Here is a 14,481-nt window from a genome sequence, read left to right as displayed (position 1 = left end):
TTTTATGATGCTTAAAGAAACACTTGTGTTTTCACTGAACATAGGAGTGTTTTTAAAACATAATAATGAGAGTTGAGTAGATTTTTCAGTTATGAGGAACAACATATCAAGCAATCTGATGTTTACATGATAATATACCAATAACTATAGATGATGCTCACGACTTCATCAGGGTTTTTAAAAAATCCCGCGGGAACTCTTTGACATTCCAGGACAAAGTGACCTATACCCTTCCCCGAGATGAAAGCTATCTCGGTACCAAAGGTCAAAATCGGTTAAACGGACAGACCGAGAAAAGCTAGCAAGCAGACAGACAGACGGAGCACTTTATAATATTAATTATTCCCGCGACTTCGTCCGCGTGGACTACACAAATTTCAAACCCCTATTTTACCCGCTTAGGGGTTGAATTTTCAAAAATCCTTTCTTAGTTTTGTAAGATCCAGAATAGTCGTTTTGTAAGATCTGGAATAGTCGTTTTGTAAGATCTGGAATAGTCGTTTCCATGTTCAATGTACCATTGAATACTACGCATCGCGAAATTTTTCCGTGAGAGTTTGAATGAAGAGCAATTTGGCGAATTGCTTACTGGGTCAAAATGCAGGCGGTGCACGGTGGGAACTTGAATTTAATTCCGGAGTTGTTTTCATTTTGCGTCGACTATGAAACCATTATCATCATCATGATCAACCCATCGCCGGCTTACTACAGAGCACGGGTCTCCTCTCAGAGTGAGAACGGTTTTGGCCATGTGCGGATTGGCAGACTTCACACACCTTTGAGAACATTATAAAGATGTTTTCCTTTACCGTAAAAGCAAGTGATATTAGTAAGGTACTTAAAACGCACATAACTCTGAAAAGTTAGAGGTGCGTGCCCGGGATCGAACCCCCGACCTCCGATTAAGAGGCGGACGTCCTAACTACTAGGCTATCACAGCTTTTTTGAAGTCATAATAATATGGGCATAAAACTAGGAGTAAAATGAACTTTGAATACGATCACTAGTTTTTTTCCCCACGACTAACGTAGATAACAGTGGTAGATAAGGTAATGTGAGTTCGACCTATCCTAGGTAGGTACGACCTTTCCGATTGTAGTTCGCATACTATAAATCTTTGACGCCGTAGACCTACATATATGTAGTAAGCAAAGCCTTCTCTTAGTTAAGTACTGTTTTTATAACGGCAAAAACCTCTACGCAATATAATATTAAGTTTCCAAGGCTCGCAAATAATCTGCTGTATTTAATATATAATTAATCCATACCCACAAACGAATCTAAATCTTCTATACATATATATAAAAGGAAAAAGCTGACTGTCTGACTGACTGACTGACAACGCACAGCTCAAACTACTGGACGGATCGGGCTGAAGTTTGGTATGCAGATAGCTATTATGACATAGGGATCCGCTAATAAAGGATTTTTGACAACTCAACCACTAAGGGGGTAAAACAGGGATTTGAAATTTGTGTAGTCCAAGCGGGCGAAGTCGCGGGCATGAACTAGGTATCTCATAACTCTCAGGCACTCGTAGCTCTACATCTAGATCACAGTCCGTTTCAATGATACAGCTTTAATTAGGTCAATTGAAGGCATCGGAACGCTAAATTATTGATAAGTATAGGTAAGTGTTCGCCGTAACTTCGGCCACGGAATTACTTACCATTGCCCTATGGGATGGGACAAGGATAGATATTTTCTGGCAGTAAAAAGTAACCTGCGTCCGACTCCAGAATATAATCGACGTTGTGCCTGATTGGAGGCCATAAAACCGGCCAAGTGCGAGTCAGGCTCGCGCAACGAGGGATTCCATACTACAGCCGTATTTTTTCGACATTTTGCACGATAATTCAAAAACTATGATGCATAAAAATAAATAAAAATCTATTTAAGAACGCACAGGTGAAGTTCTTTCATATGATTGCCCACTTGATATCGTTACTTACTTCGAAAATTGAAAATACTCATTTTTTAGTTCATGACCACAATTTTTTTTTTCGTGTGTGATGTAACCACAAATTCACGGTTTTCAGATTATTCCCCTAATGTCTGCTATAAGACCTACCTACCTGCCAAATTTCATGATTCTAGGTCAACGGGAAGTACCCTGTAGGTTTTTTGACAGACCGACAGACAGACAACAAAGTGATCCCATCAGGGTTCCGTTTTTCCTTTTGAGGTACGGAACCCTAAAAATGTGAGAGGGATAGATGTATTCACGAGAAAGACGTAGCAATTAAAGCAAACACGCGTGGCAATAATAAGCGTGGAAAATACTTAGGACTTCAAAATTTAATTAATTTAACTAAAATAAAATTTAAATAATTTTTTTTTTAATTATATTTTTTTTAAATATTTTTATTATCACACAAATAAAAAATAGGTATATGTAGCTATCTACTTAATATAAAGGTCGCGATGTTTTAGACGAAGGTACTTATTTGGGCCGTATTTTAATAGTGAAGCAGGCCTAACCAAACGACCATAGTAGAATACATTATAGAGAGAGAGCCAGCGCGTGCTAGACCTTCCTTATTTTATAAAAGCTGAAAGTTTCTCTGCGTATTGTCCCCAACACTGGGGGGAACGTTCGTTTGGATGCTTGTTTTGGATCATGTGGCTATGGGAGATAACAGATAATAAAGGTGTACGAAATCATACGTCAAAGTATAAAGTCTATTTTTTTTATATTTTCTTCGGAGTAGTATTAGAAATCACGTCATGCATTGCCAGACACCTTTAAACGTTAATAATTTATTACACTTTAAAGGTGTCTGTCAGGGGTTGCCACCATACTTTAAGTGTTTGGTAATGCATGACGTGATTTGCAATACTTTTCTGAAGAAAATATAAAAAAATTAGACTTTATACTTCGACGTAACATTTTTTACAACTTTATTACCTGTTATCTCCCAAAGCCACCATGATCCAAACAAACGTTCCTCCCAGTGTTGGAGACAATACACAAAGAAACTTTCAGATTTTATAAAATAAGCAAGGTCTGGCATGCGCTGGCTCTCAGGCTGTTTACGTCAAAACAAAAACAGGTTCCAGTCTTCTAATATTGCACAACTATTATTCGACCATGGATACTTTGTTTTACTATTATAATATTATAGGTTTACATCCAGTAGTTTGAGCTTTGCTTTGATAGATCAGTCAGTCAGTCATCTTTTCCTTTTATACAATCAGAAGATGTCTTCAGAGCTTCTGAAGAACTTTCTTGCGGTATCTGACCTAACACCAAATTTTACTAAATACTCTCGGAAAGAAGTTAGTACAGCACCTGGCAGGAAATATTGTACTTCGACCTTTAGAAATAGATAGACTTTCGTAGAGCGTTGTCTCTATCGTTGAGACTGCGTCGGCCGGGTCAGGTCCGGTTCCTCCTCCGCCACGCAACACCCAGTGTCGTACACGAACACTATCATCATTTCCCTGCACGAGTGTACATTATGAGCCCACCTGTCCGGCGAGTGCCAGCCGCTGCGTGTCGGACACCCACCCCGGATGGAAGTAGAGCACCGAGTCGGCCGGGTCATCCTCCTCCGCCACGCAACACCCAGTGTCGTACACGAACACTATCATCATTTCCCTGCACGAGTGTACATCATGAGCCCACCTGTCCGGCGAGCGCCAGCCGCTGCGTGTCGGACACCCACCCCGGATGGAAGTAGAGCACCGAGTCGGCCGGGTCATCCTCCTCCGCCACGCAACACCCAGTGTCGTACACGAACACTATCATCATTTCCCTGCACGAGTGTACTAATGTACTCGCCGGACAGGTGGGCTCATAATTGAGCCCACCTGTCCGGCGAGTGCCAGCCGCTGCGTGTCGGACACCCACCCCGGATGGAAGTAGAGCACCGAGTCGGCCGGGTCATCCTCCTCCGCCACGCAACACCCACCCCGGATGGAAGTAGAGCACCGAGTCGGCCGGGTCATCCTCCTCCGCCACGCAACACCCAGTGTCGTACACGAACACTATCATCATTTCCCTGCACGAGTGTACTAATGTACTCGCCGGACAGGTGGGCTCATAATTGAGCCCACCTGTCCGGCGAGTGCCAGCCGCTGCGTGTCGGACACCCACCCCGGATGGAAGTAGAGCACCGAGTCGGCCGGGTCATCCTCCTCCGCCACGCAACACCCAGTGTCGTACACGAACACTATCATCATTTCCCTGCACGAGTGTACATCATGAGCCCACCTGTCCGGCGAGCGCCAGCCGCTGCGTGTCGGACACCCACCCCGGATGGAAGTAGAGCACCGAGTCGGCCGGGTCATCCTCCTCCGCCACGCAACACCCAGTGTCGTACACGAACACTATCATCATTTCCCTGCACGAGTGTACATCATGAGTCCACCTGTCCGGCGAGCGCCAGCCGCTGCGTGTCGGACACCCACCCCGGATGGAAGTAGAGCACCGAGTCGGCCGGGTCATCCTCCTCCGCCACGCAACACCCAGTGTCGTACACGAACACTATCATCATTTCCCTGCACGAGTGTACATCATGAGCCCACCTGTCCGGCGAGCGCCAGCCGCTGCGTGTCGGACACCCACCCCGGATGGAAGTAGAGCACCGAGTCGGCCGGGTCATCCTCCTCCGCCACGCAACACCCAGTGTCGTACACGAACACTATCATCATTTCCCTGCACGAGTGTACATTATGAGCCCACCTGTCCGGCGAGTGCCAGCCGCTGCGTGTCGGACACCCACCCCGGATGGAAGTAGAGCACCGAGTCGGCCGGGTCATCCTCCTCCGCCACGCAACACCCAGTGTCGTACACGAACACTATCATCATTTCCCTGCACGAGTGTACATCATGAGCCCACCTGTCCGGCGAGCGCCAGCCGCTGCGTGTCGGACACCCACCCCGGATGGAAGTAGAGCACCGAGTCGGCCGGGTCATCCTCCTCCGCCACGCAACACCCAGTGTCGTACACGAACACTATCATCATTTCCCTGCACGAGTGTACATCATGAGCCCACCTGTCCGGCGAGCGCCAGCCGCTGCGTGTCGGACACCCACCCCGGATGGAAGTAGAGCACCGAGTCGGCCGGGTCATCCTCCTCCGCCACGCAACACCCAGTGTCGTACACGAACACTATCATCATTTCCCTGCACGAGTGTACATTATGAGCCCACCTGTCCGGCGAGTGCCAGCCGCTGCGTGTCGGACACCCACCCCGGATGGAAGTAGAGCACCGAGTCGGCCGGGTCATCCTCCTCCGCCACGCAACACCCAGTGTCGTACACGAACACTATCATCATTTCCCTGCACGAGTGTACAACATGAGCCCACCTGTCCGGCGAGTGCCAGCCGCTGCGTGTCGGACACCCACCCCGGATGGAAGTAGAGCACCGAGTCGGCCGGGTCATCCTCCTCCGCCACGCAACACCCAGTGTCGTACACGAACACTATCATCATTTCCCTGCACGAGTGTACAACATGAGCCCACCTGTCCGGCGAGTGCCAGCCGCTGCGTGTCGGACACCCACCCCGGATGGAAGTAGAGCACCGAGTCGGCCGGGTCATCCTCCTCCGCCACGCAACACCCAGTGTCGTACACGAACACTATCATCATTTCCCTGCACGAGTGTACATCATGAGCCCACCTGTCCGGCGAGTGCCAGCCGCTGCGTGTCGGACACCCACCCCGGATGGAAGTAGAGCACCGAGTCGGCCGGGTCATCCTCCTCCGCCACGCAACACCCAGTGTCGTACACGAACACTATCATCATTTCCCTGCACGAGTGTACATCATGAGCCCACCTGTCCGGCGAGCGCCAGCCGCTGCGTGTCGGACACCCACCCCGGATGGAAGTAGAGCACCGAGTCGGCCGGGTCATCCTCCTCCGCCACGCAACACCCAGTGTCGTACACGAACACTATCATCATTTCCCTGCACGAGTGTACATTATGAGCCCACCTGTCCGGCGAGTGCCAGCCGCTGCGTGTCGGACACCCACCCCGGATGGAAGTAGAGCACCGAGTCGGCCGGGTCATCCTCCTCCGCCACGCAACACCCAGTGTCGTACACGAACACTATCATCATTTCCCTGCACGAGTGTACAACATGAGCCCACCTGTCCGGCGAGCGCCAGCCGCTGCGTGTCGGACACCCACCCCGGATGGAAGTAGAGCACCGAGTCGGCCGGGTCATCCTCCTCCGCCACGCAACACCCAGTGTCGTACACGAACACTATCATCATTTCCCTGCACGAGTGTACAACATGAGCCCACCTGTCCGGCGAGTGCCAGCCGCTGCGTGTCGGACACCCACCCCGGATGGAAGTAGAGCACCGAGTCGGCCGGGTCATCCTCCTCCGCCACGCAACACCCAGTGTCGTACACGAACACTATCATCATTTCCCTGCACGAGTGTACATTATGAGCCCACCTGTCCGGCGAGCGCCAGCCGCTGCGTGTCGGACACCCACCCCGGATGGAAGTAGAGCACCGAGTCGGCCGGGTCATCCTCCTCCGCCACGCAACACCCAGTGTCGTACACGAACACTATCATCATTTCCCTGCACGAGTGTACATCATGAGCCCACCTGTCCGGCGAGCGCCAGCCGCTGCGTGTCGGACACCCACCCCGGATGGAAGTAGAGCACCGAGTCGGCCGGGTCATCCTCCTCCGCCACGCAACACCCAGTGTCGTACACGAACACTATCATCATTTCCCTGCACGAGTGTACATTATGAGCCCACCTGTCCGGCGAGTGCCAGCCGCTGCGTGTCGGACACCCACCCCGGATGGAAGTAGAGCACCGAGTCGGCCGGGTCATCCTCCTCCGCCACGCAACACCCAGTGTCGTACACGAACACTATCATCATTTCCCTGCACGAGTGTACAACATGAGCCCACCTGTCCGGCGAGTGCCAGCCGCTGCGTGTCGGACACCCACCCCGGATGGAAGTAGAGCACCGAGTCGGCCGGGTCATCCTCCTCCGCCACGCAACACCCAGTGTCGTACACGAACACTATCATCATTTCCCTGCACGAGTGTACAACATGAGCCCACCTGTCCGGCGAGTGCCAGCCGCTGCGTGTCGGACACCCACCCCGGATGGAAGTAGAGCACCGCGTCGGCCGGGTCGTCCTCCTCGGCCACGCAGCACTCAGTGTCGTACACGAACACTATCATCATTTCCCTGCAACAAATATTTAACATGAACACACCTTGATCAGATTTGATAGCGTAAAATAGGTCTATGGTGTAAGTATTTTAAAAATCTCTCTGAATCAAAAAATCTTTCATTTACTGGGATAAGAAAGCCTAGCTATCTCTGTACTTGATTTCGTCCAACCGGTGAAACATATTATGGTTCACGAAAAAGGTTACAGACAGACACACACTTTCGCACTGATAACATTAGTAATTAGCAGGTATTTTATTATTCATGTACCAAAAATTGTAGTTACAAAGTAATAATAAATTAAGTTACATCGGAAATGCTTATCTCTAAACAGAGATTTCTTCCAGCTTCCCATTCAAGGTTGTGAGTAAGGCGTATCAAGAAGTGGAATAGGTCTACGGTACTAGAATCTAATAAACTACATAAATATCTTATAATAAATACCCAAATCAACTTATATACAATAATTATACTTATCATAAATAATTATATACATAATATATGAAAAATATAAATACATATAATATATAAAATACTCTATATTAATGATAGGTAATACTGCTTCACTCTGTATTTGAATGAGTGTACTGAGTGGCAGTTCTCTCTGACATTTTCAGGAAGTGAGTTCCAAAGTTGGGTAGCTAGTACGGTGAAAGATTTGTTATAGAAGACTGTGTTACAACGGGGAGTGACGAGAGGATTTATTGAGACACACGACCGCATAGGTCTAGTAGGAGGGCGGGATAGTTGAAATCGCTCTCGTAGATAACCAGGGGAAGAGGTATTAAGAACATTGTAGAGAACAGTCAGAATATGCAAATTGCGGCGAAAGCGTATTGGGAGCCACTTTAACCGACGACGGTAATCGGAAATATGGTCGAATTTGCGCAGGCCGTATATAAACCGTATGCACAAATTTTGAAGTCGATCGAGTTTGTCAAGTAGCTCTTCGGTAGCATCCAAGTAGCAGACGTCCGCATAGTCGAGAATCGGAAGCAACAGAGAATGTGATGGCATAATTTTGGTACGCAGCGGAAGGAAATTCTGCAGTCTCCTCAAGGAATGAATCGAATAATGCATACGTTTACTGATCTGATTTATATGTGCTGCCCAAGCGAGGTTGCCATCCATAGTCAATCCTAGGTTTTTCGCTGTGGATGTGTAAGCAACGGGTGTGCCATCATAAGAAACCAAAGGCAGATCACTGAAGGCAATACGATTTCTTAGCGGCCTGCTTCCAATGACCATAACCTGTGATTTATTAGGGTTAACTAATAAACCAAAAGAGTCCGCCCAATTTTTAATAGCAACTAGGTCTGTGTTCATTGCTGTTATCTCTGCATCCAAGTCTGACAGTGTTGCATGCCTATAGAGCTGCAGATCGTCTGCATATAGGTGGTAGTTAGAACTAATAATTTTGGTGATTTCATTGATGAAAATTGAAAAAAGAAGAGGGGATAGTACACCGCCTTGAGGTACACCAGCAGAGAGGTAAGCCCAGTCAGAGTTAGCCTCTTCAGTGCGCACCCTCTGTAGGCGACCGTGAAGATAAGAGTGAAACCAGTCAATCGCAGGGGAGGATATGTTAAGAGATCGAAGGATACCAAGCAGGATATCAAAGTCAACTGAATTAAAGGCGTTACTAAAATCTAACAAGGCGATAATAGTTACTTTTTTGTTATCCATTGCGTAACGAATATCATCAGTGACTTTGATTAACGCTGTAATGGTGCTGTGAGAGGGCCGAAAACCTGATTGAAAGGGACTCATAAGATTGTTCTTAAAAAGAAACGTGGATAATTGTTTGAAAACAGCATTTTCTATAATTTTTGAAAGAATAGGTAAAATCGAAATGGGACGAAACTGTGAGAAAGAATTAGGATTAGCAATTTTCGGTAGGGGAATGACATGGGCCATTTTCCAGTCTGTAGGGAAGATCTTATGAGCCAAGGAGAAGTTTAATATGTGTGTAATAATAGGCACCATAAGATCTAAAACGAGTAATAACATGTCACGGCTCAGGCCATCACTACCAACAGCTTTTGTTGAAATGGAAAGGATGTACTTTTTTACATCGTCCTCCGCAACTTCTTGGAAATTGAAAGGTTCGCACAATGGTGGGGTGATGTTTGTTAATTTTTGAAGTGTTAGAGATTTTTTAGAATCCGAAATTGTAACAGGCGGAGTGGAAAAATGAGTGTTTAGTGCATTTATATCAATAGAGATAGTAGAAGTACTTAGAAATTTGCCCACACCCAGGGATTTAAGAAATCTCCATTTTTCGGGAGTAGAAGCTTTATCAATCGAGGAATAAATATAGCGGCGCTTGGCATCCCTACACATCCTATTGCAGAGATTACGAAGTTTCTTATAGGCTGCCACATTTTCGTCAGTCGGGGATTTCTTACATTTAGTCTTGGCCCTGTTACGTTTACTCATTAGCTTCTTAATTGTGTCAGTCAGCCAAGGTGCAGGTAAATGCCTAATCCTGACAGGTCTCACTGGAGCATGAGTATCATATAAGTTGATGAGAAGAGTTGTGAAAAGTTTTACTTTTATATCAATATCCGTTGCATTATACACGCAGGCCCAGTCAATTTCAGATGCATCTTTCCTTAAACACTCTATATTAATATTTTTGAAATTACGTTGCAGAATAACCTTATGCTTACGTTTTGGGGAGCGCACTTCATAGCGAAGATATAAAAGGTCGTGGTAGGAGAAGGGTGCAGTGAGCTGACCATGCAAAAGAACGTTGTGAGGATTCGAGGTTATTATCAAGTCTAGAAGAGACGGAGCAAAACTTGGAGCGAAGTGGGTTTCTGAGAGAGGAAGGATAGTCATGTTAATAGAAGACACTAATGATTTTAATTTTTGCGATCTACTATCGTTTCTCAGTAGGCACGTGTTAAAATCTCCCATTATAATAACGTCGGAGTAGGAAGGAGTAAGGTCCTCAAGAAGTTTTTCAAAAGCGTCAAAGTAGTTGATAGAGGACGAAGGGCTATATACAACACCAATAAGAAATTTAGAGTGGTGAGTACAGATTTCAAGGAAAAGATGTTCCAGACTACCAGAGTATGCAGAAGGTGACTGACTAATAATTTTGAACGTTAAGTGGTTCCGAATATAGATACACACACCGCCTCCTCCTTTATCTGTCCGATCATTACGGATAAGAGTAAAATCTGGTAGTCTATAAAGTTCCGAAGAGAGAGAAGGTTTGAGCCAGGACTCGGAAACGAGAATACAATCGACTTGGACGTTACTAAAAGATGCCATAAGATCATCATAATGTGCCGGAATGCTCTGTGCATTAATATGCACAAAATTAAGGTAGCGAGAGTCATCAGAAAATATAGAATTGAGTTTGTGTTCTAGAGAGAAGCTGCCGTCAAAGGATAAATTACTACATACACTTTGGAACTCATCAGAGGAAGAGCATGAAAAAAATTCATCATCACAATAATATATTGGTAATTCATCAGACATAATAGAGTACTAAATATAAAATGATATACAATAATATTTATAAATGAATATATATAAATATATAAAAGTATGCAATATATTAAATAAACAATATTTTTATAAATAAATATGTACTAAGACTTTCAATACAAACTTACCCACACTCACTGGCAAAATGAATAAAGAAATCATTAAATTACAAACAAGCTATGAAGTTAACAATTAGAAAAACTAAAATTAAATAGCTACACTACAGTCATTTCAAATTCTTTTGAAGTTATATAATTTAATTTAATTTTTAATTACAGTCAAGCTATGAAGTTAATAATATTAAGTTAAGGAAAACCAAAATTAAATAGCTACCCTACAGTCATACGAAATTCTCTTGAAGTCATAATATAACTTCAAAAGAATTCCAAAAGAATTAGGTAACAAAACTATTACAAGATTTCCAAGAATCAACAAAAATCAAACTTACAATAGAATATACTCAGTTAATAGACGCAGCTTATCAAGATTAGCACTCTGTATTTAGTCTGTATGTTGTTTATTGAATTGTCAAAATTTACACTGACAAGTTATCTACTTAATTTATGTAGGTACCGTCTATTCACCATAAATATTTTTACATTGAGTTACATTATTACGTGTTCAACTGAGTAGGTACCTATTTAAGCTATCGACAACACACCAGCTTGATTTAATATAATAATAGGACAGCGACGCGTGTAATGCTACCAGGTATGCATGGTAATAATAGTAAAGTATTAAAATCATCATATCATTAAATTAAATGGAATATAAAAAATTAGATTATCATATTGTTGAAATGAAAATAGTAGGTAGTTCTTTAAATCACTATATTATTATTAATACACTACACAACACACTATCAAATATATTGTTCAACTAGCTTATGCCCGTGACTTCGTCTGTCTACATAATCTTCTGTCATAATAGCTACCTGCATGCCAAATTCAGCCCAATCTCTCCAGTAGTTTGAGCTGTGTTGATAGATCAGTCAGTTTTCCTTTTATATATTACTAGCTTATTCCCGCGACTTCGTCCGACTACACAAATTTCAAACCCCTATTTTACTACCTTGGGGGTTGAACTTTCAAAAACCGTTCTTAGCGGATTTCTACATCATAATCATACATCATAATAAAATAATAACGTGTATTGATAGATCAGATAATCATAGATCAGTCAGTCAGTCACCTGTTCATTTTATATATTTAGATTAGATGTGCATGATTATGGAAACTTGAGCATGTGGGCATGTCAGTTAGCAACACAAGAATATATTGGATCTACCTGCTGTTAATTGGATCTTTGGCTTAAGCCATCGTGCAAATTGGCTGATATATACTGGATGGTGTGTGGGGGCCTTAATTGACATTTCAGACAAAAATGACTTAATTTCAAATTAAAATTATACTAATTTGAATACAAATATTTGTATAATGGATGACGTTAATTCACACAAATTAGATAGGTGGTTTCCCAAGGTTGTCTGAGTATTTGAAGAACTTTGGCAGAATGTAGTGCAGTAATATTAGCATATTAGTTATACAATGTTCCTAAAATGTCAGCAATGCATGCATAATTTTAGTTTATTTTGAATGCATTACAATATACAACATTTGATTTTTTTGTAGTTAATTTTAATGCATTAAGTACCTACCTACAATATTTAAAAGAAAACATATTTGTTTTTGTGGAGCTTAAATTCAAAGCTGCTTATTTAAATAAAGGTTTAAAAAGATTCCGACGAATTGAGAACCTCCTCCTTTTTTTGAAGTCGGTTAAAAAGTGTATTCACTACAAATTTAAATTTGAATTAAAAAGGATTTAAATGTACTGACTGGAACATTTAAATCCAAATCCAAATCAATTCAAATTTAAATTGAAGGGATGAAGGGATGCAAGGGTGCGAGTAAATATTCTAGAAATAATAATACTAAAATGAGCATAATATTTAAGTATTCTTCAAAACAAATAAGTTCACATTTGCTATTGGCATGTGTTCACAACCACAATTTGAGAGAAACACTAATGCATGATCTGAATTTAAATTGAATGAATATTGGTATTTTCAACTCCAATTTAAGCAAACCTTTGAGCATTTTAGCCATGAAAAATCCAGTACCTACCTAGCTATAATGCAAAGTATATCATAAGAAGTGAAAGTTTATATTTGAATCAAAAAATTGCCTAATGTGCATACCTATTAGGATTATTTTTAGGAGTACAAGCATCGAGGTATATATAATTCAATGACTACAAGTAAGAATAACTACTTACTTGTTTTAGTTATTTGTATAGAGCAAAGAATGTTGCGAATATTTTATATACATAAATAGAAGCACATTGATAAAAATAAATAAACAAAATAATCATTTCCTAGATAACGCATCAACTGGAATACCACATCAAATGAATTACGGACTATAAATGCAATTCTAACATTTTCTTATTGGTCCTGTAATTAATATAGATTCTACAATTTCACAATAATATGAACTCGACCGCAAAAACGTCGATGTTAGAGCCTAAGCTAATCGTTGCTTATTGCATTGCAAGGAAATTAAATTTAACATCACTTACTTTGCCATTTTGGTAGTTTATCTGTTCCTTCTCTCTCTCAGGCACAGCTTCAGATTTGCAACATTTTACAGGGATTAAAATTAAGGAAAACAAATCGATTACAGTGCGCGTAATATTTTCATATTATTAGAACGATCTCTGAAAATTCCAATAACACGACCACGGACTGCCACGGACCACCTAAACCACTGTTTTTTACAGAATAAAAATATAGTAAAATAAAAAATGACACGACACAGTGTTTCCACCTACGATTTTGGTTTCACCCTAGCTTTGTAGGAATTCACCCTAAATTACCCTAAACCTGTTTGAAATACCTTGATTTAGGACGCATAACAATTATTTTCACGTTAATAATTGTTATTTATATCATTTCACGATCCTAATCTAAATCTTAAGTCTTGTCACTTGTGATGTAGCCGTGTGTTTGGTTATCATTTTCAAAAAAAATGAGACCTCTGTCTCATACGAGTAATAAACACCTAGCTAATGAGTTTTTACAAAAAAATACGCTATTATTCCGTAAATTCCGTAAAGTACGCTAAAATACGCTAATTTCCGAAAAATAAAATCATTGGCCCTTTTCTAGTCTATCCTCTTTCATAAAAGATTCACAATCAATCACTTTAAAAGGGTAAAAAAAAAATAAGGCTACCACCTGAAGTTTGATTTTACCACAAATTCCTCTAAATGCTTATCAATCAGAATAAAAAACGCCCTAAGCCGTACCTAATATCGTTTCGCCTTAAATAGGGCGAAATTTCTAAAAGTGAAAACACTGATGAATGACATTTAGGTTAGTCTTGCAAGTATTCAATATTTTGCAAAATATTATTGGTGGCAACACAGCGTGAAACTATATTGTGGTCTAGGTCGATAGATGGCAGGACTTAAGCAAAGGTTTGATCTACATTGATAGATGGCAGCACTTAAATTAATGGAAGTTCCTTATCCAAACTTTTAAGAGTGTTTCTATTGTCTACAAGATGGCGTTATTTATTAAATCAGCACTTCGAACTTTAGATTATTATTTTTTATGTCAATACCACAGAGTACTTTTTACATATGGAAAGTCAATACATAGTTGCCCCGGCGAACTTCGTACCGCCTAACAGTCTATTCTTTTTCAGGATTAAAAAAAAAAAATCTCTCCGTAAGAACCATCCTCATACTTCAAGGAATGTTATGAAAAAAGAATTAGCGAAATCGGTTCAGCTGTTCTTGATATTTGCGATCAGAAACA

The 14,481-nt window shown here is 42.3% G+C and overlaps 1 protein-coding gene across 4 annotated transcripts in view; it reads right to left on the bottom strand.

Annotated features, from left to right (window-relative positions):
• HPS4 (Hermansky-Pudlak syndrome 4 protein) overlaps nt 1–13,418 on the bottom strand; it is a 29,413-nt gene extending 15,995 nt beyond the window's left edge. For 2 of the 4 annotated variants that reach the window (XR_011237583.1, XM_034976160.2), the window contains exons 1-2: nt 13,239–13,418; nt 7,043–7,172 (exon numbers count right to left, since the gene is read on the bottom strand). Coding sequence is in view for 2 of the 4 variants with exons in the window: in XM_034976160.2 (XP_034832051.1) it covers nt 7,043–7,172; nt 13,239–13,246 (138 nt within the window). In the remaining 2 variants the exon portion in view is untranslated. Of the gene's footprint in view, nt 1–3,471; nt 3,596–7,042; nt 7,173–13,238 lie in introns of those variants that run through there. The other 2 variants (XM_069503215.1, XM_069503214.1) reach the window with 2 other exon arrangements.
• Nucleotides 13,419–14,481: the final 1,063 nt, after the last annotated feature.

Source organism: Maniola hyperantus, chromosome 15 (assembly GCF_902806685.2).
Source record: "Maniola hyperantus chromosome 15, iAphHyp1.2, whole genome shotgun sequence".
NCBI classification, from domain to species: Eukaryota; Metazoa; Arthropoda; class Insecta; order Lepidoptera; family Nymphalidae; genus Maniola; species Maniola hyperantus.
The sequence above is the reverse complement of the archived record's forward strand: the minus strand, read 5'-3'. Positions and strand labels throughout refer to the sequence as shown.